The sequence below is a fragment of the Vicugna pacos genome, chromosome 28, assembly GCF_048564905.1.
Source record: "Vicugna pacos chromosome 28, VicPac4, whole genome shotgun sequence".
Taxonomy (NCBI): Eukaryota; Metazoa; Chordata; class Mammalia; order Artiodactyla; family Camelidae; genus Vicugna; species Vicugna pacos.
Window position 1 is genome coordinate 8624249 of NC_133014.1, and position 24579 is coordinate 8648827.

The 24579-nt window shown below is 41.0% G+C and overlaps 1 protein-coding gene across 4 annotated transcripts; it reads right to left on the reverse strand.

Moving 5' to 3' along the window:
* On the reverse strand, positions 1 to 24574 carry C28H2orf92 (chromosome 28 C2orf92 homolog). Of its 4 annotated transcripts, XM_072951377.1 has the most exons (9): positions 24392 to 24574; positions 21906 to 21968; positions 14491 to 14583; positions 11810 to 11893; positions 5564 to 5665; positions 4617 to 4688; positions 3426 to 3539; positions 1885 to 2035; positions 1 to 425 (listed from the first exon to the last, which is right to left on the reverse strand). In XM_072951377.1, the coding sequence occupies exons 1-9, from the start codon at positions 24483 to 24485 to the stop codon at positions 293 to 295; spliced, it is 906 nt and encodes a 301-aa protein (XP_072807478.1). In that variant the 5' UTR covers positions 24486 to 24574; the 3' UTR covers positions 1 to 292. The 4 variants fall into 4 exon arrangements, with proteins under 4 accessions (XP_072807478.1, XP_072807479.1, XP_072807481.1 ...); XM_072951378.1 differs by lacking the exon at positions 5564 to 5665; XM_072951379.1 differs by lacking the exons at positions 1 to 425; positions 1885 to 2035 and adding an exon at positions 2909 to 3223.
* Positions 24575 to 24579: the final 5 nt, after the last annotated feature.

The window sequence follows — 24579 nt, forward strand, 5'->3', positions numbered from 1 at the left end:
GCTGTAAAAAACGAATCAATGCTTTAATAAATAAATAAATCCACAGTCAGTCAGGTCAGTCTCTGAGGAAATGTGCTAAGTCTCCTGCACTAGTCATTAATGCCATGACCACCATGAGCATGCTGTGGTCAAACACTGTTTTCTTGGTCCATTCAAAATTGAGAGGAAAAGGTACGCGTTTTGTAAGGTGCACCTCACAGCTAGAAATCCAGTTGCCTCTGCACAGCGTTTGGATGGAGAATCGCCTCACATCACAGCTTGCGGTGCTGGCTGGCTGGCCCCACCACCTGGCCTAGACACAGGAATTACCCTTCAACGGTTTCTGTTTTCCAGAATGTTTTCTGGCGTTCTTTTCTTGAGATGTCTGCCACCAAGTCTTTCCATTCATTATAAAAATATTATAGGTCGTGTCTGCCGGAGGGTGTCTGAAACGAAACACACAGGAACTGTACCGCGCAGCCACACGCGGAGGGCTTCCTCCTGTCTGCTCCTCGGGAGGCAACAGAGGCTGAAGCTTCTTGGGGGGCAGGAGTCTACCGACTTCCCACCAGGAGGGTTTGTCGTCTGTGAAATTCCTTTTGCCTCTGGGCACCGCAGAGCCTCTGGGAAAGTCCTTTCCCCCTACTTTCTCATCACGAAGGCAGGCTCCCCACGGTTTTGCTTAGTCTCCATGGGGTGGAGCCAGTCTTTGCCTCTAAGAGACACGGAGGGGAGATGGTGAGTCTGAGGGACAAGCCCCACCAGAGCTGTGAGGTGGGTCTGGTTATTTCCAGGAACTCTAAGTCTTCTCTCATGTCTGCCCCCTTCAAGGCTCTCCTTTCACTTCAGGGGACCCACTGCGGTTTCAGGGGAGAAAGCTGATGTGACATGGTGGTGACTGGCCTGAATGGGTTACCAGTCCTGGGAGCCTTGGCATTTTCATGGACACCTTTAGGGAAAGCGATGCACTCTCGTGGGGAGATTTCAATACCGCAGTCTCAGAGTGGGGTGGGTCGGGTGGGGGGTGGACACCTCCCCCCTCATCACCACCACAGCCCGTTTCTCTGTGGACAAGCTGCATACCCAGCACAGGGTTGCGCAGGACCTGAGGGGCTTTGGAGAGCTGCTCTTCCGCTCAGGAGGGTGTGTCTCAAGGGATGCAGATCAAAGCACATCATTTCAAGGTGCAATTACTACAAATTCTAAACTCTGCTTTCTTGTGCCTGCTCCTGGTTACAGCCATTGTGCTTCAGTCTCTCATCCAGGGGATAACTGAAATATTTAACAACTGGTGCAGACAGGCAGTGACTAATCAAAATGGCCACCACTGCTCCAGGCATCAACCCTTCATTTGCTGGATCACGGGGAAGACGGGGGAGTCTGGGGAGGCTCTGGGAAGGAGCCATTTACCAACAGATACAGGCATCTCTCAATATTCCAACAACCAATGCTGCAGTACCGGCGTGAATGAGCTGAACACCAGCCCCTTCTCACCTCCTCCAGAGCCTCACCCCTCCCCACACTCCTGGAGCTGTACTTTTTCTTTCTGTTCTATGTCCATGTTCCTATTTTCCAATCTTTCAGCCAGAAGGTGTACCATCTCCTCTCTCAGTAGCCCTCAGTGTGGGAAGAGGTGTGACCTGATCTGCAGGGTTTTCCAGAGGCAAGCACGGCCCAAGCCAGGAAACCCAAAACCCAGCTGTGCATTAAGACCACAAGGCAGTGCTCAAAACTAGCCAGCTGGGTTATCTGCACTGCGAAGCATGCAGGTGATGCTGCTGCACCAGCAGGCTTGGCGGTCCCTGCCCTCCTCCCAAATCCCCAGTCAGTAGGAAGCTCTGGGACAATGCTGGCACAAACCCCTGTGAGCTCTGGGAAGGGAGGTGGGTGCTGAAAGCCACTCACAATGGCTGCTTCCTCCTGATGTATGTGATCAACACCAACAGCAGCAACACTGTGGCCACGAGGATTCCCGCCACCGAGACGGCGGCGATGATGATGTTCCGCTGGAGGAAATGCAGAAGCTGCGCGCAGGGCACACTCCTATTTGGAACAGCTAAGTGAGAAGACACGTGGCCAAGTAAACAGAGAGGGACGACCCCATACAGATCTGCAGGGACAGCCTGTTAGTTCTGCTTACAGCCGAAATGAAAACCTTAGCATCTTAGCAGCTGGCTCTGGAAGTCCTCTTGGGGAAGAAACTGGCTATGTTTAGGAAAATACATTCATAACCTGTTTGGTAGTGGAGGTGAGGTGCTGAGGGTAGCAGCCGGCAAGCAGCAAAGCAGCCGGAGTTTGCAGGAGGTGAGGAGAGGGAGAGAGGATGGACGGAGGAGGCAGGGCCACCACAGGAGGTGGGAAAGCCCTGCTGTGGTGGCTTTTAGGAAAAATGGACTCAGGTATTCGGTTTGAAGCTTTTCACAGAGCAGTGACACGATCTCCCCTCTGCTGCCCCCATCCCTCCATCCCTCACCCCACCCCTAGCTTCAGGAAATTCTGCCCTACACGAAACCTGCCTCATGTGTGCAGGTTTGGGGGAATTTCATGACATGAGGCAACATGATGCCAAGATGATTCTGAGCTCATGTGGAATTTTGAGGGTAGATCTGGAATGCCACTGCACGTGGGCTTAGGAGTACAAGGCAATCTTCACTAAATTTCAAAGGAAGGAGACCCCAGGTGACAATGGGGACTCAGAGCTTCTGTCACCCCATTTGTAATGTGACCAAAAAAGAAAAGGGAAATGGGGCACAGAGGTCCAATGACAGGAAGCAGATGTGGAGAAGCTGCTGAGGGAGACCAGAGATGCAGGCGGGAGAATGCTGGCCAGGTGCCTTCTGGGGTGATGGGGAGAAAACAGGGCATGTCCGACAACCCACCTTCATCGATCCTGTGTCAAGAGGCAACCACATCAAGTAACTCTAAGGGCTCTGCTGGAATAATTCAGCATTTAATTTCTTAAAGAGAGGAGGTGACAACCAGGTATAATTGTGATAGCGAGTGGCTACATGGAAGGATTGTACTGGGCTTGGTACCAGCACGTGGCCATGATGGACAAGTTTCCACCCACCGTGGATGGGCCCAGGCTCAGGTAGTCCGAGGGTGAAGATCAGGGACTAGGTTAACCTTTGGGATATAACTCTCCGGATTGTGGGAATGCATCCGTGTGCAGTGCTGTCGGGACTGTGAGGACACCCATGAGATGAAGGACCCATGCTGTGTAGACGCAACAGCAAAGAAGCATCTTTTTGAAAGGTGGAGGGGGTGGGGGTGGGCAAATTCCTGGAGTTAGTTTAATTCGTAATTTTAACTGCAGGTCATTGCTTTTGTGGGTAAATTAAAGGTGTGCTGACATCTAGTCCATTAAAATACCACGAAAGGCAAACAGATGCATTCTGAAGTCATCCATACTTAGGCTGTTATTTAGTTTATGCTGTGTGGATTACCTGGACTGATTGCTTCTTGAAGTGTTCCTTTACCTACGGTGGTTAACTGCTTCTCACTTGCATCCCTGTTGAACAGAGAAGATTCTTTATCCCTCTTCTCCTCTGAACTGTGACCTACAAAAGACAAAAAACAAAATGTGTTCATCTAAAAACAACCATCAGCTTGTGATTAGTTCTGTTTTCATGATGCAAGTAATTACCTCTAGAGTCAAAGGGAGGAGCTAGGATTTTGGAGAAGAGTCCAAACTACATCAGTGTTAAGTTTGTTTATTTTTTAAATCTAACAAGTTACTGGGTAGACCGAGGCCGTGGTTCTCACACTTGAGTGTGCATCAGAATCACCAGGAGGTCTTGTTAAAACACAGATCTCTGGACCCCACCCCAGGGTTTCTGAATCAGTAGGTCGGGGGACCTGAGAATGTGCATTTCTCAGAGACCCCGAATGAGGCTGGCTGCTGGTCAGGGACCACATTTACAGGACTTAGCGAGAAACTTCCAACCAGCAGCTGAGCCTCTATGACCCCAGGCTCCACTAGTATAAAACAGAGTAGTAAGACCTATCTCACAGCATAATGTCCATGAAAACAACTTATAAACCACAAAGTATTACCAAAAAAAATGTTTCTTGAAGTGTGTGGCCAAGATGGCAGAGCAGGAAGACCCTGAGCTCACTTCCTCCCATGGGCACACCAAAGCCACAACTCTACAGAACGGCTATCTGTGACAATGACCTGAAGACTTGTAGAAAAGACGTCCCACAACTAAAGATATAAAGAAGGAACCACAGCAAGATGGTGTATAGTCAAGGCCCACATCCCAGTCAATGGAACCCACAAACAGCAGGATAATCACAAATGTAGGAGTCTCTCCCTCCCTCCATCTCTCTGTCTCTCTGCAGAGAACAAGCATTCTGATCTGCTCCTTTATGCTGTGAAATTTTACAAAAGCAAACTCTCTCACGGTGGGGGTTTGGAGAAGTCATGGGTATCCTAAATCTTTCCAGCGTCTAGAGCATTCTTCCTCATTCGTTGAGCACCCACATTATCCAGCCCAGTATTCCTGGAGAAGACGGTCTGAGCCCCACCTGCTGGACCCTTAGCTTAGACTCCCATTTGGTCCAGAACTCAGGCAAAAGGAAGAAGAGGTATTACATGTTGACCCTCAACTCCAATTTTATCCATTTGCATTTACCATTGTTGGAAATTCTGTCCACGCTGCCAAGGGAAAATTCTGATTCAGGAGAATTTCCATCAACATCGGCTTCTTTGATGATGGAACACATAAAAATAATGAAAAAGTTTTTATCAGTACACACAAGCACCTTGGGTCTATTTTTTAAAGTGGTTAAATGCTAATACAGAATTCAGCTTGTACTTGGAAATGAGTATTTGAAAGTTTGTATGTCATTGTAGAGAGTGGCACCAGTTGATGGCTGATTACAGAGGCAGAAGCCCAGGCAGAGGCTGTGGGAAAGGAATGGAAATTCACATTTGTATGCAAATTTCCAGAACAGGGCACTTCCTTGCACTGCTGGAACTTTCTGATACACAATTCTATCCTTATGACCTTGGATCAAATACCTGTCTTAATTCTCAAAGTGTTACTTAAAAAAATAATAATATGAAGCTGCTTTAAAAGGAAAAGTATATTCATCACTTTTGTTATTTCAACAGGTGTGCCCAGGACAAGTGATTTTTTTTTTGGTCTTGTTCTTATCCATGGAATGAGGTACTAAGGACTGCACCGGCTCTCACCTAGAGCTGAGATTAGCCTCAAACCAGGTCATACACGTGGAAGTGTAAGAGTGTCCAGCGGGAGTTATTACACCAGTCAGGGCTCCTGGTGTCAAGAACGGTGAACACCGCTTGGAATTCTAGTTCCCATCCTCTGAATAGCCTCCAGAAGGTAAGAATCTGCCTGACACATGAACTTGAGGGATCTCCCCAAAACAGAGGGATAGTCACACTTTTATCTTGGAGGTGATAGGATTTCAGACAATTCTTTCCTTCACATCTCAATCTGTCTTTGCTGCACAAGTAGCTGTTTTAAAGAATGGTGAAGTGATAGCATGGCACATATAATACAGCCCCTCAGCCTATAGGAAAACGTGCCCTTAGAGATTGAAAGACAATACTTGCTTTCTTTCACGTCTCTCTCTGTAATTGATTCATCTGCTGTCTTTGTTTCATCAAACAGTGCTTCATATGGAACTTTGGAAAACCCTCGCAGTAGAATTTCATCTTAAGTGAAGTAAATAAAGGCATGTTAATACCAGCAGTGGAGGGCTGACATATTTTCTCAGTAAGTACTCAAAGCAGTCTACAAATACAGTGAGTTCTGGGAGATGAGAAGGTCGTGTGAAGACAGGCAGAGACTGGAATGAGGCAGCCCCAAGCCAAGGAGCTCTGGGAGCCACGAGGAGCTGGGAGAGGCAGGAAGGATTCTCCCCTAGAGCCTGCAGAGGGAGCGTGGTCCTGCCAACACCTTGATCTTGAACTTGTGGCCTCCAAAACTGAGAGAGAATAAATTTCTGTTGTTTTTAAGTCAAAAAAATAAATAAAAATAAAAATAAATAAATACAGTGAATAAATGCTACAAACTCAATGGATAGGTGAAATTATACTCGAAAATACCTTCTCTTAGGAAGGGAGATTCTAATCACATAGATAATTTCTGAAAAATTGTGATTCCACTACACGTCCTGGGCAGTAAACACTGACCTCTAAAGATACGTGGCTAGAAACTTTGTCCCAGATCTCACGGTATGTAGTGCCATAATTTTCCTTCTTATTCTTGCTGTCATTCTGACCCACCTCTGAGACTTTCCCCAAGAGGGCCCATAAAAATGGGGTAAAAATAAAGCAGAAAAGATTTTTAAAAGTCAGAAAGCTCTTAATTTACAAGCTGTTCCTAATTTTTCATGGTTATGATTTTTCTGAAATACATTTATTTCTTCTTCCCTTTTAAAGTTTTCAGTATTCTACTTTTTTTCCTCGGGCCAGCAGTTTTATTTTTTCCTTCTAGGTTTACTTTGCAAAGCCACAGAAAATAATCATCACAAATTCCATTCATTCTGTACATATCCTGAGTCCTTTTTCAAGGGCTTTTAGTACATTGGTGGGTGGTCTACTCACCCGATGGAATAAACGCTTACAATAAGGACACGAAAAGGTCAACCATCACAGGGACTCATTGAAAATGATGAGTTCTCACCATCCTCTTTGTTGATGAATGCATTGACCTACAAGTTCCTGAACTGTTGTTCAGAAAGAACCTGGCAAGTTTACCAGTGGACCACCAATGCCAAGGCCAACACTGGCATGGCACTGATCCTTCCAAACCCTGAACTTGACACTCATCTTCAGATGCACTTACTCCCCTTCCACACATGTGGGGCTGGATTCGGAGACACAGGGCACCTGCCAAGAAGAGAAAAGCCTTCCCATTCCTAAGTAGGAACTCCTGGAGGCGTGGAGAGTGGGACTGCAAAAACTATGTGCAGCCATTCATTCATTCAGTCATGGCAACCTACCATCATCACTCAGCCAGGTAGTACAGATTTATTGAAGCCTCTTTAACAGCACACACGGAAGAAGGGCAAACCCAGAATTCCTGAAATGCCTTTTCTGCTTCAACTGAGATAATCATGTGGTTTTGTACTTCACTGTTAATGTGGTCTATTACAATAACTGATTTTCCTGTGTTGAATCATGCTTGCATTCCAGGAATAAATCCCACTTGGTCTGGTATATAATCCTTTTGATATGATGCTTAATTCAGTTTTCTAGTATTTTGTTGAGGGACTTTGCATTTATATTTATAAGTGATATTTCTCTGCAGTTTTCTTATACTGTCTTTGTCTGGCTTTGGTATCAGGGTAATACTGGCCTCTTAGAATGAGTTAAGAAGTGTTTCTTCTCCTTCAATTTTTCGGAAGACTTAGAGAAGCATTAGTGTTAGCTCTTATTTACATGCTTGGTAGTATTCACCTGGATGTGAATGTGAAGCAACCTGACCCTGGGCTTTTCCTTGTTTGGAAGGGTTTGATTACTGATTCAGTCTTCTTATTCATTACAAGTCTATTCCAATTTTCTGTTTCTTCTGAGTCAGTTTTGGTAGTTTGTTTCTAGAAATGTGTTCGTTTTTTCTGAGTTATCTAATTTGTCAGCATACAATTGATCATAGTATTCTCTTTTAATCCTTTTTATTTCTGCAATTAGTAGTAACCTCACATTTCCTAACTACTAATTGAGTCTTCCCTCTTTTTCCTCATTCAATCTAGCTAAAAATTTGTCAGTTTTACCTTTTCAAGGAACCAAGTTTTGGTTTCATATATTTTTCTATTTTTTTCTATTGTTTTTCTATTCTCTATTTCATTTATTTCCACTCGATTCTTTATTACTTCCTTCCTTCTACTAGTTTTGAATATAGTTGGCTATTCTTTTTATAGTTTATCAAAGTATACAGATAGGTTATTTATTTGAGACATTTCTTCTGTTTTAATGTATGCATTTATAGTTATAAATTTCCTTCTTAGCATTGTTTTTGCTGCAGGGATTTTGGTATGTTGTGTTTGACTTTCATTCATCTCAAGGCAATTTCTAATTTCTTATTGGTTATTTAAGAGTGTGTTGCTTTATTTCCACATATTTGTGAATTTTCCAGTGTTTCCACTGCTGTAGATTTCCCATCTCATTTCATTGTGAAGGAAAAGATACTTTACATGACTTTAATCTTTTTCAGTTTACTCAGAGTTGTTTTGTGGCCCACAGACGGTCTATTCTAGAGAATGTTCTATATGCATCTGGAAAGAATGTATTTTCTGCGGTTGTTGGGTGGCATGTTCTGTGTAAGTTTATTAGGTCCAATTGGTTTATAGTGTTGGTCAAGTCTTCTATTTCCCTATTGATTGTTCATCTAGTCCTGTCTGCTACTGAAAGTGGGGTACTGGAGTCTCCAGTTATTATTGTAGAACTATTTCTCCATTCAATTCTGTCCATTATTGGTTCATATAGGGTTCTGCTGTTGTGTGCATATGTTTATAATTATCTATATTGAAATTCTTATCAATATATAATGTCCTTCTTTGTCTCTTGTAAATTTTTTTTATTTGAAATCTATTTTGTTGGAAAATAATACAGCCACTCCAGCTCTCTTCTTGTTGCTATTTGCATGCCTTTTCCCATCATTTTACTACCTTTTTATGTCCTTTTACCAAGTCTATCATAGACAACAAGTAGATAGATCTGTTTTTTTCTACCCATTTGCTAATCTGTGTCCTTTAATAAGCATTTAACTCATTTACATTTAATGTGATTACTGATCAGGAAGAATTTACTAATGCCATTTAGCTATTTGGTTTCATGTCTTAACAAATTTGTTATTTTTTCATAATAACTTTGGGGTTTACAATTAACATTTTAAACTTATAACAACCTAGTCTGAATAGTATCAATTTAGTTTTAATAGCATGCAAATACTCTGCTCATATATATCTCCATCCCTCCCCTTTTATGTTGTTATTGTCTTAGATTACATCTTTGTACACTGTATGCCCATTAACATAGATTTACAATGATTGTTTTATGTACATGCCTTCTAAATCATATTAGAAAATGAGATAAGTTACAAACCAAACCAAAATGACAATAACATTGGCTTTTATATTCACCCATGTAGTCACCTTTACCACCATTATTTAATTTTTTTTCTTTTGGCTTTGAATTTCTATCTAGTATTTTCATTTCAGTCTGAAGTACTCTCTTTAGTATTTCTACAGGGCAAATCTCTTAGGTTACATTTATCTGGAAATGTCTTCATTTCTCCTCCCTGATCAAAGAATAGTTTTGTCAGATATAGAATTCTTGGTTGACAGTACTTTTCATTCAAGACTTAAAATACGTCATTTCACTGCTTGTGGACTCCATGATTTTTGTGTTGCAATCAGCCATTAATCTTATTGATGATCCCTTGTACATAGCGAGTCTCTTCTCTTTGGATGTTTACAAGATTCTCTGTCTTCTGGTTTCAACAATTTGACTATAATGTCTTTAGTGTGGATCTCTTCTATTTATCCTGCCTGGAGTTTGTAGAGCTTCTTGGATGTGTATAATCATCAGATTTGGGATGTTTTGGAGCATGATTCCCTCAAATATTTTCTCCATCCTTTTCCTTCTTCTCCTTCTGGGACTTTTAAACTGTGTATGTTGCTACTCTTGATGGTGTCTCACAGTCCCTCGTGCTCTGTTTATTTTTTTCAGTTTTTCTTTTCTCTTCCTCAGATTGGATACTTTCAATTGTCCGAAGTCAAAGTTAAGGATCCTTAAACCGACAACATAATGCCATTTGCAGCAACATGGATGCTCCTAGAGAATGTCATTCTAAGTGAAGTAAGCCAGAAAGAGAAAGAAAAATACCATATGAGATCGCTCATATGTGGAATCTAAAAAACAAAAACAAACAAACAAACAAAAACAAAGCATAAATACAGGACAGAAATGGACTCATGGACAGAGAATACAGACTTGTGGTTACCGGGGGGGGGGGGGCGGGGTAGAGGGTGGGAAGGGATAGACTGGGATTTCAAAATTGTAGAACAGATAAACAAGATTACACTGTATAGCACAGGGAAATATACACAAAATGTTATGATAAATCACAGAGAAAAAAATGTGACAATGAGTGTGTATATGTCCATGTATGACTGAAAAATTGTACTGAACACTGGAATTTGACACAACACTGTAAAATGATTACAAATCAATAAAAATGTAAAAAAAAAAAAAAGTTAAGGATCCTTAATTCTGCCTGCTCAAATCTGCTGCCAAATCCCTCTAGTGAATTTTTTATTTCAGTTACTGTACTTTTCAACTTTAGAATTTCTCTTTGGCTCCTCTTTATAATTTCTATTTATCTATTGAGATTCTCATTTTGTTCAAACACTGTTTTCCTGATTTCCTTACGTTCTTTGTCATTTCCTCTACTCATTGAACATACTGAAGACAGTTGATTTAATACCTTTGATGAATAATTCCAATTTCTAGGTTTCCTCAGGAATGGGTTCTGTCCAATTCTTTTTTATTTTCCTATTAATAGGCCATACTATCTTGTTTCTTTGTATGTTTTGTAATTTTTTTTTGTTGAGAGCTAAACATTCCAAGTTTTATATTTTGATAACTTTGGAAATCTAATCCTCCCATTCCTCATAGATGACCAATTTCTGTTTGTTGAGGGCTAGAACCATGCATTTGTGACTTTTCCAAACTATTTTGGCAAAATGTGTATTCCTTGTTGTGTATGGGTGCTGAATTTCCAGTTTGTTATCTCTGTGGTCACTCAGTGGCCTGACAAAGGTTTCTTTAAGTGTCTATATTTCAAAAAGAGAAAAACAAAAAATACTGTTTCTTTAATGTCCTTAACAAGGTTTCTTGGAAGCCTCTTCAGACCATAAGAGTAAAATAATGGCCACCCTCAGTGCCGGCCCTCAGTGATTAAAGGCAGTGATCAATACACACCCAAATTTTTGAAGGACATGGTCCCTATTGCCCATTCTGGCACCAGCAAGTCACACTGAGAATGTGGGCTGCCAACCACTTGGTTTCCTGCCATGGGCCTGGGGGATGGAGAATGGCAGGATCTACACGAAATACTGAAATTCACTAACATTTACCAGACTCTTCATCAAGCTCTTTCCAGGATGACGCCAAGTTTTCAAATGAAATCCAGTGTTCCAAAATAGTTGCTTAAGATAGTACTCGCCAGCTGAGTTATAGCTTTGGTGAAGAGATGTACTCCTGAAGTTTCCTCCGTCACCATCTTCCATCTAGGCCTTGGTTTTTCTCAAATGCTACATGGGAAGCTTGGAAGAGATCACTGAGTCCCAGCCTAGAATCAACTGGAGAGCTTTAAAAACTACTGATTCAAAGGTCTCATGCTGTACCAGGAAATCTGATCATGTGTCTCTTTTCAACAATCTCTCAAGGGATTCTCATCCTCAGAGCTAAGGACGTGGGAGAAGGTCTATCTCAGGCTTGGGGCCTCATCCATCTCCAACAGGTGCAGAAATCACCTGGGCATCTCATCCAGAAGTGATGCAGCTGGTCCAGGGTGGGGTCTGACACTGTGGTTCCAATGACTTCTAGATGGTGGCCCTGCCGCTGCTACCTGGATCCCTCTTTGAAGAACAGAACTCTTTCCAACTCTTTATCTTCTAATTTTGCTTAATTTCTTGAGACTTCAACATTTAGAAAACTGTTTCTAGCCTCAAGGCAACGCACTTTACTTCTCATCAGAGCAGCATGAGCAGGTTACCTGAGACACCACCACGGACAAGCACAGGACTCTTCAAATACAGCCTGACAGTTTCACGTGAGCAGATTACTTACCAAACAGTCGAGCCAAATGTTCTTCTCGCTTATTTGAACCTGATGCAAACTCGGCATCTCTCAAGCTCTTTTGTTGAGGATAACCTATGGGAAAATAAACCTCAGCTGTGAGTCAGTCTTTCATTGGATCTGCATGTAATTCTCTCTAAATCCACACACTCAGGTGTGGTATTTTGAGAGGACCATCATGCAGTTGGCCTGCTCCAGGGGAGAGCCCTGGGCTTGGGCTCCAGCACAACATTTGAACACTGCATGATCTTAGGCAGTAAAGCTCATGGAGTTTGGTTTTCTCGTCTGAGGCTGGAGGGAAAGATGCCCAACCACTGGAGATCAGTGAGGAGAGGGGATAACATTCACTGACGCGACCTGCAGACTGAAAGCGCTCTCCCCTCTTCCGGGCTCAGCGCTACTGTCTGTGATGAACGGCAGTAACGGTGCCGGTTCCAAGCAAGGTCACGCTCAGAGCTCAGCTGTGGGAGGAACAGAGACAGATGAACACACATCTCAGGGTCCTTTCAACAAACACTCTCCCCTCCACAGGCAATGAGGCCAACGAGCAGTGACCAACCATTCTGGAAATGTGATGCTCTCTTGTGTTGGAGGAGAGGGAACAGTGCTACTGTATACTCTGCACTAATCCACACTACGGGTCTGTATTTGGGAGGGGCTCAGGGGCCGGAGGTCACCCTGACTTGACCTCTTAGACAAGCACAAGGAATTCTTGATGTTGTCACTGAGGAATGAGAAAATGAAGGTGCAAATAGAGATGGACCAGATCAGCAATCTCCCCTAGGATGTTGTGGTTGGACATTAAGACTTCTGCTGACCCTCACCTGGCCACATCAAGGATGTGAATTAATTGTGCTAAAAGACTAGCAACCTGTGAAGATTCTGAGCTGTATTTTCAGGCTTTTCTTTTTTGAGGTTATGATGTCTGTGTCCACACACACTTTCCTGATTCAAGGTCACGGTCAGCCCTTTTCTCTGGCCCCTGAGGGGTGGGCAACCCCATCCCGGGCGGAGAAACTTGTCCCCTAATGAAGGAGTTTCAGGCCACAGCACCTGCCTATTCTGAGAGGCACATCACATTCATGAAGTGTCTGCAAGAATCTGAACTTTTAACTCAGAACCAGTGGCAATACCAATTATCACACGGTTTCCTCGCAGACAGTCTGCATAGCCATTGAGTAATCTGTGCACATGGAAGCTTTCAATCCTATAACAACAAAAAAATTGGTAGGAAGACCTACCTGGTGCATGCCGAGTGATTTCAAGTATGACTACTCTGATCCAATAAATAACAAATGTATGTTTCTCTGTTAGTGAGACATTGGTGAATTGTTAGGAATAGACAATCACGCAAGCACTTTGCTAAAAATGTGTTCATCATATTGCATCAGCCAGTGGAGCATAAAGAAACACTGTGCAGGACACACAATCATGATTACGCAGTAAAATATTCAGTTTTAATCACATGGTTCATAAACTCCATTAGGAGTCTGTTAGTTATAAAATTGGTTTGCTAGTAGTTTTATAATTTCAACATGGCACACATGCCTGGCTTATCCTGGCAAATTACCCAGTTGTAAGATTTTCCTAATGCACACTGTGTCCACCTTAAAGGATTTCTCTGTCACTTGTGTGATTTGGGCTGATGTACATGTTTTTGGCATAGGGGGTCAGCTCTTTCCCCTTAGCTTTCTCATTTGAGCATCAGTACAAAGGGAGAAATCAGCTCTGCTTCTCACTGCAAATACTTTCCAGAGGCTGGGGGAGGGGGAGGTGATGGGGAGGGGTGTAGGAGGCTCCACTCTCCCAAGTCAGTGACTAGGACACATGTACATTGAACTACGAAGTGTGTTGAATACAGTTACTACACTACTCACATCAAGTGTTACCAGGAACAGTGAACACCACTTACAAACCTGGTTCCTGTCCTCTGAACACCCTTCAAGGTAAGAGAAACTGCCTGACCCTTGAATTTCAGAGATCACTTCCAAAATACTGGGATATTCAACCTCTGGACTATAGACTTCCATAATCTCTAGAAAGTTATAGAGAATATTTTGGGCAATTCTTTCTTCCACATCTCAGTTTGGTTTTGCCCTACACCTATCTGGTTTAAAGAAGGCTAAAATGACAGGACAGTACAAACAATACAATACAGGCACACCTCGATATTGCAGGGCGAGTTGTAGCTTACCACAATAAAGTGAACAGCACAAAAGTGAGTCACATGAAATTTTGGTTTCCCAGTGCATACAAAAGTTATGTCTCCACTATACTGTAGTCTGTTAAGTGTGCAACAGCATTAGCTCTTAAAAAAATACCTTTATTAAAATACTTTATTGTTAAAAAATGCTAACCACCATGTGATCCTTTGGTGAGTCATAGTAATAATATCAAAGATCACTGGTCACAGGTCACCGTAACAAATATAATAGTAATGGAAATGTTTGAAATAGTGTGAGAATTACCAGAATGTGACACAGAGACAAGAAGTGAGCAATGCCATTGGGAAAATGGTGCCAAAAGACATGCTCGGTGCAGGGTTCTCACAAACCTTCAGTAAAAAGCACAATGTCCACAACGAGCAATAAAGCGGAGAGCAGTAAACGAGGTATGACTGCGCAAAGACCTTCCAAAATGTGCGCTTAAGAGTTTTAAAGACATATACTTGCTTTCTTTCACGTCTCTCTTTGTAACTGATTTATCTGCTGTTCTTCTTGTTTCATCAAATGGAACTTTGGAAAACACTTGCAGCAGAATTTCATCTCAAGTGAAGCAAAGAAAGGCATGTTAATATCAGCAATCCAGGATTAACATATTCTGCTCTTAGTACCTAAAGTAGCCTACAAATACAGTGAATAAATGATACAAATGCAATGGCTAGATAATGTTATGCTGTAAAATGCCTTGTCTTAAAAAGGGGAAGTTGGTCTCTCTAAATCATTTCTGAATAATTTTGATTTCACTCACTGTCCCAGACAGGAAACACTGCCCTCTATAGATTTGTAGCTAGATAATCTGCCCCAAATCTCAGGATATCTAATGTCATAATTTTTCTTCTTGCTCCTGCTGTCTTTCTCCCCAGTTCTGAGACTGTCCCCAACCTGTCCCTCTGTATGAGCAAACCTCCTTCCTGTTTCTACACGATGCACATCATTTTCTGCCATGAAGATTTACTGCCTCTCCTAGGAAGCTTCTCACAGTGAGATTCTGCTTTTGTGGCAGACACACCTAGATGCAAATCCTGATTTTATTGTTTAGCTAATGTGATCTTGGGCAAATAACTCCACCTCTGTGAGCTTCAGTTCCTTCACTGGTAGGCTGGGGATACGAGCATTTAACTCATAGAAATTCTGTGAAAATTGAATAAAACAATGTATGTAAAAGCACTTAACACAGTGCCACCCTGAGGATCATGCAAAGGCTAAGTGTTTGGAAACTGCTAGTCACCATCTTATTTATAATAACCCCTAGATGAGCTAGTAATTACTGCTTGTTTTCTGCTCATTGGAACCCTGCACAGGTGGAATGATATGTGGGTAAGTAAGGAAAAAAGACATAAAACACAAAGGAAACAAAGATGTCATTAATATGTAACAGAAAAAAGAGATTTCTGCCACAGATGCTATGGCATTCCATCACCAGCCATCTTTGCCCCCTTCTGTACCTAATTGTGATTGGAGCCTCAGGGACCAGCTCTCAGAAAAACACTTCCTTTTCACCCTCCCTGGTAGGTGGGAGGGCTGAGCGACTTGCAAATCTCCTCCAAAGACTCCTGGGACCCTGGAAGACTCTTGCCCCTCCAGATGGAAGAGAAAGTAGTGCTGGGGCTGCACTTCCACACCCCTTTACCTTCTGCCTTGAGAGCAGATGTGATGTCTGGAGCTGCAGAAACCATCTTATAACCATGAGACATAAGTACATAAGATAAAAGCACATAAGACATAAGGAAAGACTCTGATGATCTCAGAGAAATAGGCCCTGACCTAAATCACTGAGCACTGCACCAGAGCTACAGCTGTCTCCCTCAGACTGCTTGAAACAGAAGGAAAATTAACTAATCCATGTTTATGCCACTAACCAAAGTCTTCTGGTAACTGCAGCCAGGTGCTTTATTAACTGGCATAATGACAAAGGCAACACCTGGACATCCCTCACTGACATGATCATGCCCACTTGAATAGACAGTGCAGAAGTGAACTCATACTTATACTAGCAATTAATCTATGACAAAGGAGGTAAGAATATACAATAAATGTTGTTGAGAAAACTGGACAGCTACATGCAAAAGAATCCAACTGGACTACTTTCTCAAACCATATACGAAAATACTCTCAAAATGAATTAAAGACTTAAATATAAGATCTGAAATCATAAAAATCCTAGAAGAAAACATAGGCAGTATGTTCTGTGACATCACTCTTAGCAATATGTCTCCTCAGACAAGGGAAACAAAAGGAAAAATAAATAAATGGTCAAACTAAAAAGCTTTTGCACAGTGGAGGAAACTATCAACAAAATGAAAAGGCCACCTACTGAATGGGAGAAGATATTTGCAAATGATATCCAATAAGGTGTTAATAACCAAATTATACAAATAACTCATACAATTCAACATCAAAAAAAAAGTTTTAAAAATAGGCAGAGGATCTGAATAGATATTTTTCCAAGGACACACATAGACAACCAAAAGAGGCATGAAAAGATCTCAACATCACTAATCATCAGGCAAATGTAAATCAAAACTCTAATGAGATATCACTTCACAGAATGGCTATTATCAAAAGACAACAAACAACAAGTATTGACAATGATGTGGAGAAAAGGCCCCTCATGTACTGTTGGTGGAAATGTGAATTAGTACAGCCACTATGGAAAACAGTATGGAGATTCCTCAAAAAATTAAAAACAGAACTACCATATGATCCAGCAACTCCACTCTTGGGTATTTATCTGAAGAAACTAACAACACTAATTAGAAAAGATATATTCCTCCTCCCCATGTTCATTGCAGCATTATTTACAATAGTTAAGATGTGGAAGCAACTTAAGCGCCCATCAATAGATGAATGGATAAAAAAGATGTGGTATATATCACAATGGAATATTACTCATCCATGACAAAGAGTGAAATATTGCCAATTACAACAACATGGATTATGGACCTAGAGTGTATTATGCTAAGTGAAATATGTCAGAGAAAGAGAAAGACAAACACTGTATGATTTCACTTGTATGTGGAAATGAATAATAAAAAACAAATGAATAATCATAATAAAATAGAAACAAAGTTAAAGATACAGAAAACAAACAAGGGGGTGCAAGAGGGGAAGAGGTGTGGGAAAAAAGAAATAGATGAGAGAAATTAAGAGGTACAAACTTCCTGTTGCAAAATAAATGAGTCCCAGGCATGAAATGTACAGTGCGGGGAATATAGTCAATAACCACGTAATATCTTTATACGGTGACATATCATAACTGGACTTACCATGGTCATCAGTCTCAAATGTATAGAAATATTGAATCACTATGTTGTGTAACAGGAACTAACATGGTATTGTAGGACAATTATACATCAAAACAAACAAACTCATAGAAAAAGACATCAGATTTGTGGTTACCAGAGGTTGAGGGTGGAGGAAGGTGGAATTGGATCAAGGCAGTCAAAAGATATAAACTAGTTATAAGATAAATAAGTAGTTATAAGAGAAATAAGAGCTAGTTATAAGATAAATAAGATAGAAGATAAATTACTAGGAACATAATGTACAACATGATAAATATAATTAACACTTCTACATGTTATATATGAGAGTTACGAGAGTAAATCCTGAGTCTCATCACAAGAAAAAAATTGTTTCTATTTCTTTAATTTTGTATTCATATGAGATAATGGAATAACACTAAACTTACTGTGATAATCACTTCATGATGTATGTAAATCAAATAATTATACTGCATACTTTAAATTTCTGCAGTGCTGTATGTCACTTATATCCATAAAAGTAGAAATAAAGCAAAATAAACAATCTAACTTTATACTTCAAGGAACTAGAAAAAGAAATACACTCTAAGCTCAAAGTTAGTAGAAGGAAGGAAATAAAGTTTAGAGCAGAAATAAGTGAAAGAGACACCAGAAAAAATAATAGAAAAGATTAACAAAACTAAAAGTTGGTTTATTGAAAAGATAAACAAAACTGACAAAACTTTAGCTAAGCCAACTAAGAAAAACAGAGAGAAGACTCAAAATCATGAATGAGAGAGGAGACATTACAATTAATACCACAGAAAATACAAAAGATCATAAGAAACAGTTATGAACAATTGCACACCAATTATATGCCATATAGTAAATATGGAAAAATTCCTAGAAACATATAAATTACCAAATTGAATTATGAAAAAACAAAAAATCTGAACAGTCTAAATGATGCATAAGGAGACTGAATCAGTAATCAAAAACTTTCCAACAAAGAAAAGCCCAGGACCGGTGACTTCACTGTTGAATTCTACCAAACACTTAAATAAGAATTAATGTCAATACTTTTCAAACTATTCCAGAAAATTTAAGAGGCAGGAGCCTTCCCAAAATCATTTTAGGAGGCCAACATTACCCTGATACCAAAGCCAGATAATACTACAAGAAAAGAAAACTACAGACCAATATCCCTGGTGAATACAAATATAAAATTCTCAACAAAATATTAGCAAACTGAATTCAACAGCACACTAAAAGAATTGTACACCTTGATTAAGTGGGATTTACCCCTGAAATGCAAGGATGGTTCAACATATGCAAATCAATAAATGTGATACACTTCATTAACAGAATGAAAGATAAAAATCATATGATCATCTCAATAGATGCAGGAATAGCATTTGACAAAATATAACAAACATCCTTTCACAATAAAAATAATCAACAAATTGGGTATGAAAGGAACATACCTCAGTAAAAGCCATGTATGACAAACCCATAGCTAACACCATACTCAACTGTGAAAAGTTGAAAGCTTTTCCTCTAAGATCAAGAACAAGACAAGGGTGCTCACTCTCATCACTTCTATTCAATACAGTACTGGAAATCTAACCAGAACAATCAGGCAAGAAAAAGAAAGAAAACGCATCTAAATCAAAAAAGAAAAAGTAAAATTGTCTTTGCAGTTGATATGATCTTACATAGAGAAAATTCTAAAGACTCCATCGAAAAACAAACAAACCAACAAAAACGTTAGAACTAATCAATGAATTCAGTAAAACTGCAGGATACAAAATCAACATTTTGTTGCAATTCTATACACTAATAATGAAACATCTGAGAAAGAAAGAAAACAATCTCATTCACAATAGCACCGAAAACAATAAAATGTTTAGGAATAAATTAGCCAAAGAGGTGAAAGATCTATACAGTGAAAACTATAAGACTTTGATGAAATAAACTGACAAAGACAGAAACAAATTGAAATATATCCCATGTTCATGGGTAAGAATTAACATTGTTAAAATGTCCATACAACCCTAAACCATTTATAGAGTCAATGCAATCCCTATCAAAATTCCAAATGGCATTTTTCACAGAAATAGAAAAAAAAATCTTAAAATTCATTTGGAACCACAAATCTCAAATACCCAAAACAATCCTGAGAAACAAGAACAAAGCTAGAGGCATCACACTTCCTGATTTCAAACTATACTATAAAGCTACAGCATCAAAACAACATGGTACTAGCATAAAAACTGACCTATAGACCAATGGAACAGAATCAAGAGCCAAAAATAAACCCTAGCATATTATATAATCAACTCATATTTGACAAGGGAGCCAAGAATATTCAATGAGGAAAAGACGGTCATTTCAACAAATGGTGTTCAGAATTCACTTAAGAATGTTATATGTGAAAACTGGTGGAGGCTGGGGTGGGGGGTGGAGAAGAATAACAAATTTTATAAGCTCAGAAAACTTCATTTGTAAAATTGGTAGTAATTTTTCATAGTTACATTTTTTGAAATATGTTAATTTTGCCTTCCCTTTTTATTTTTTAATTGAAGTATAGTTGATTTACAATATTGTATTAGTTTTAGGTGTATAACAAAGTGATTCAGTTATATATACATTTTTCAGATTCTTTTCCATTATAGATTATCACAAGATATTGAATATAGTTCCCTCTGCTATACAGTAAATCCTTGTTGTTTATCTATTTTATTTATAATAGTGTGTATCTGTGAATTCCATACTCCTAATTTATGGTGTGTGTGTGTGTGTGTGTGTGTGTGTGTGTGTGTGTGTAATGGAATATTACTCAGCCATAAAAAAGAATGAAATATGGCCATTTGCAGCAACATGGATGGACCTATAGAGAATATTATACTAAGTGAAGTCAATCAGAGAAAGACAAATATATGGTATCACTTATATATGGAATCTAAAAATTAATACAAGCGAATTTATTTACAAAACATAAACAGACTCACAGACATAGAAAACAAACTTATGGTTACCAAAGGGGAAGGTTTGGGGGAGGAATAAGTTAGGAGTAGGGGATCTCCCCTTTCAAAACATTCTGGTTTCTATCTGTCCCTGGGGGAGAACAGTTTCGTTTTCCATTTGCAGGTTTACTTGCTAAGCCACAGGAAATGACCATCACAAATTCAACTGATTTGGTATTTGCTCTGAGTTCCTTTTCAAAGGCTGTTGTACTTTGCAGGGTGGTCTACTCACTTGATGGAATAGGTGTTTATGACAGTGACACCAAAAAAGTAACTATCAGAATTGCTAGTAAAGTGATGAGTTCTCACAACTCCTTCCTTGATAAATGCATTGACCTACAAGTTCCTGAACTGTTGCTCAAAGAAAACCTGGCTAGTTTATCAGTGGTCCACCAATGGCAAGGCCAACACTGGCCTGGCACTGGGCAGGTCAATAGGGCTTTGAGGGGATGGGATCCTTCCAAACCCTGCACCAGACACCCATCTTCAGATGCACTCACTCCCCTTTCACACATGTGGGGCTGGATTCAGAGACACTCAGCACCTGCCAAGAGAAAAGTCTTCTCCTTCCTCGACAGGAATTCCTGCAAGCGTGGATAGAACTACAATTGCTGTCTGCATCCATCGTTCATTTTGTCACGGTAACCTCCCATCACTCAGTCAGCAAGACACGTAGTGTAGGTTTACCGAAGCCTCTTTAACAGCACACATAGAAGAAGGGCAAACCCAGAATTCCTGACCAGAGACAGCCAAACAATCCACTTCCCGTGTAGACAGACGTCCCCCTTCCAAGCAGGAATGGCACGCATTGCTCTGTGATCAGAATATCTATCAGCTCCCAATCTACAGGGAAGCATTAGCACTTACAGCTGGGAGCTCTTTCCCAGACCAGAGATGGCCCTCAGTGTCCACTCCTGACCACACAGACACCAGAGAGAAAAAGATCTCTCTAGAATCTGAATGGCTTCCTTCAGCAGACAGCTGAAATTTTTTTAAATGTTTTCCATCAGTCTTAGCTCTCTGCTAAACAGGAATTCCCTGGGCCTTAGTTTTTCTCAGTATTTCTCAAATCTTGGAGTAGATGCATGAGTCCCAGCATAGACTCCCCTAGAGGGCTTTGGAAACTACTCGTGTACCCCACACCGAAGAATCTGATTACTGAGGGTGGTCTGGACTTTACACAATCTCCCCATAGGATTCTCATGTTCAGTTAGGGCTGAGGACCTGGGAGAGGGTCTGTCTCAGCCTCGGGCCCTCACTCATCTCTACCCTGTGCAGAAATCACCTGGGCACCTCATCAAGGCAGATGTGATGCAGCTGGTCCAGGGTGGGGTCTGACACTGCAGTTCCAGTGGCTCCCAGGTGGAAGCCCTACTGGTCTACCTGGACCCCACTTGGAGGAGCAGAACCCTTCCAATGGTTTAGCTTCTAATTTTGCTTAATTCCCTGAGACAGACACTTAGAGAACTCATTCTAGCATCAAGGTAAAGCACTTTCCTTCCCATCAGAGCAGCAGGAACAGGTTATATGGGAGACCTCCACGGACAAGCACAAGACTCAATACTGCCTGACTGTTTCACATGAGAAGGGTACTTACCAAATAATTTAGCCAAACCTTTGTCCAAATTGTTTGAACTTGATGAAAATTCAGTATTTGAACCTGTAGGGAAAAGAAACCTTAGCTGTCAGTCAGTCTTTCACTGGATCTGCGTGTAATCCTCTTTAAATCCACACACTCAGGTGTAGTATTTTGAGAGGACCATCATGCAGTTGGCCTGCTCCAGGGGAGAGCGCTGAGCTTGGGGTCTGGTACATTTGAACACTGCGTGATCCTGGGCAGTAATGCTTTGTGGGGTTTGGTTTTCTCATTTGAGGCTGGAGGGAAAGATGCCCAACCACTGGAGATCTGTGAGGAGAAGGGTTAAGTTCAATGATGCGACCTGCAGACTGAAAGCACTCTCCCCTCTTCCGGGCTCAGTGCTACTGTCTGTGATGAACGGCAATAATGGTGCTGGTTCCAAGCAAGGTCACGCTCAGAGCTCAGCTGTGGGAGGAACAGAGACAGATGAACACACATCTCAGGGTCCTTTGAACAAATACTCTCCCCTCCACAGGCAATGAGGCCAACGAGCAGTGACCAACCATTCTGCAAACGTGATGCTCTCTTGTGTTGGAGGACAGGGAACAATACTACTGCATCTCTGCCCTAATCCATACTATGGATCTATATTTGGGAGGGGCTCAGGGGCCTGAGGTCACCCTGACTTGACCTCTTGTATAAGCACATGGAGTTCCTGATGTTGTCACTGAGGAATGAGAAAATGAAGATGCAAACAGAGATGGACCAGATCAGCAATCTTCCCTAGGATGTTGTGGATGGACATTAAGACTTCTGCTGCTGACCCTCACCTGGCCACATCAAGGATGTGAATTAATTGTGCTAAAAGACTAGCAACCTGTGAGGATTTTGAGCTATATTATTGTGCTTTTCTATTTTGAGGTCATGATACTGTGATCAGACACATTTTCCTGATTCAAGGTCAGGGCCAGCCCTTTTCTCTGGCCAGTGAGGAGTGGACAAACCCACTAATAAAGGAGTTTTAGGCCACAGCTCTCATCTATTCTGAGTGCCACAGAGCATTCATGAAGTGTCTTCAAGAATCTGAACATTTAACTCAAAGCCAGTGGCAACGCTGGTTTCCTCCCAGTCTGCATGACCATTGAGTAATTTGTAAACACAGCAGCTTTCAACTCTTCAAGAAAAATTGCTAATTAGGTGGGTAATGGTGCATGGATATTACTTCATGGTATGATAGCTTTTTGGTAAATGAAAGGAACAAAAAGTTCTCTCTTGCTGAGATATTAGTGAATTATTAAGAATCAAGACAGTGGAAGTAAGCCCATGCAGTAAAATATTTGTTCCCTAAAACCCTTTGGTTTTTAAAGTGCCCTGACAAGAGAAGTTACTGTTGCCCCTTTTCTTGATGTCATCCCTGACAGTTTGCATAATGTACCTACTGTTCTTCACGACAGATGACACTGTTTTGTGATACTGCTCTGCTTAATTTTTGGAAAACAATGCTGTAACTTCCTCCATCACAAGGATTATGTCTACTGTTTTTCTTTTACCCACAGACACAATATCTTTATATTGAGAGAATGTCCCAGAATATAGTCAACCAATTAGTTTAGTAAATAGCAAAAGTGCTTCCAAATGCCATAAGACCCTAAAAGTAGAGCATAAATCTGATGTTCACTTTGAAAAAGCTATGATCACAAGATGTCCATAACAGCATTATTCACATACCCAAAAGGTGGAAACCACCCACATGTCCTCAACCAATAAATGGATTAACAAAATACAGTAAATACAATGGAATATTATTCAGCCAGAAAAAGGAATGAAGTCTTGAGGCATACTATTACATGAATGAACCCTGAAAACATATTAAGAAATCAGTTACAAATGACCACACAGGGTATGATTCTATATATGAAATATCCAGAATTGATAAAGCAGACAGTAGATTAGTGGTTGCCAGGGGCTGTGGGAAAGGGGGGATGAGGAACATGTGTTACTTTTTGGGGTGACGAAAATGTTCTAAAATTAGATAGTGGTAGTTCACAACCCTGTGAATAGACTAAAAGCCACTGAATTATACATTTTAAAGGGTGAATTTCATGTTATGTGAATAATACATCAAGCTGTTATTTACAATACAGTGAGGGGATAGATTACAAACGAGATTGGCCTGATTACCACACAGAGGTTCATCATATTCTCTCCTTTTGTATACATTTGACACTTTTTATAATGAAAAGTTAAAATGTGCAAGGTATGCTGCCCTCCCATGGAGCTCTGAATTTTAAGAAAGGTTCAAAATTGGGGGAAATGTTACAATTACTGCCTTCTCCTGAGCAAGAAACCCCTGCGGAAGATCCAGGGAAGTACGACAGGTATGAAGAGGAGAAACCCTGCACTCACTCGGGCACCCGAGGGAGGAGAACACCAGCTCCAGCCTGATTCAGGCTCATGGCGAGCCTCCCACGTCGCTAGCGGCCACAATACACCTGTGACGGTACCTTGGCTGAGGTGGAAAGGGTGGAGACCTGCACTTTGCCAATAATCCAGGAAGAGAACAAAGAAGAGGGTCTCCGCTCCTCTCTTCTTTGCCATATAGTCTGTGTACCAGAAGAGAGAAGCAAAGCTCCTAAATTCCTTCAGACGTGACAGCCTTGAGCTCCAGGACACTTCGGAATCGCCGGTCTGT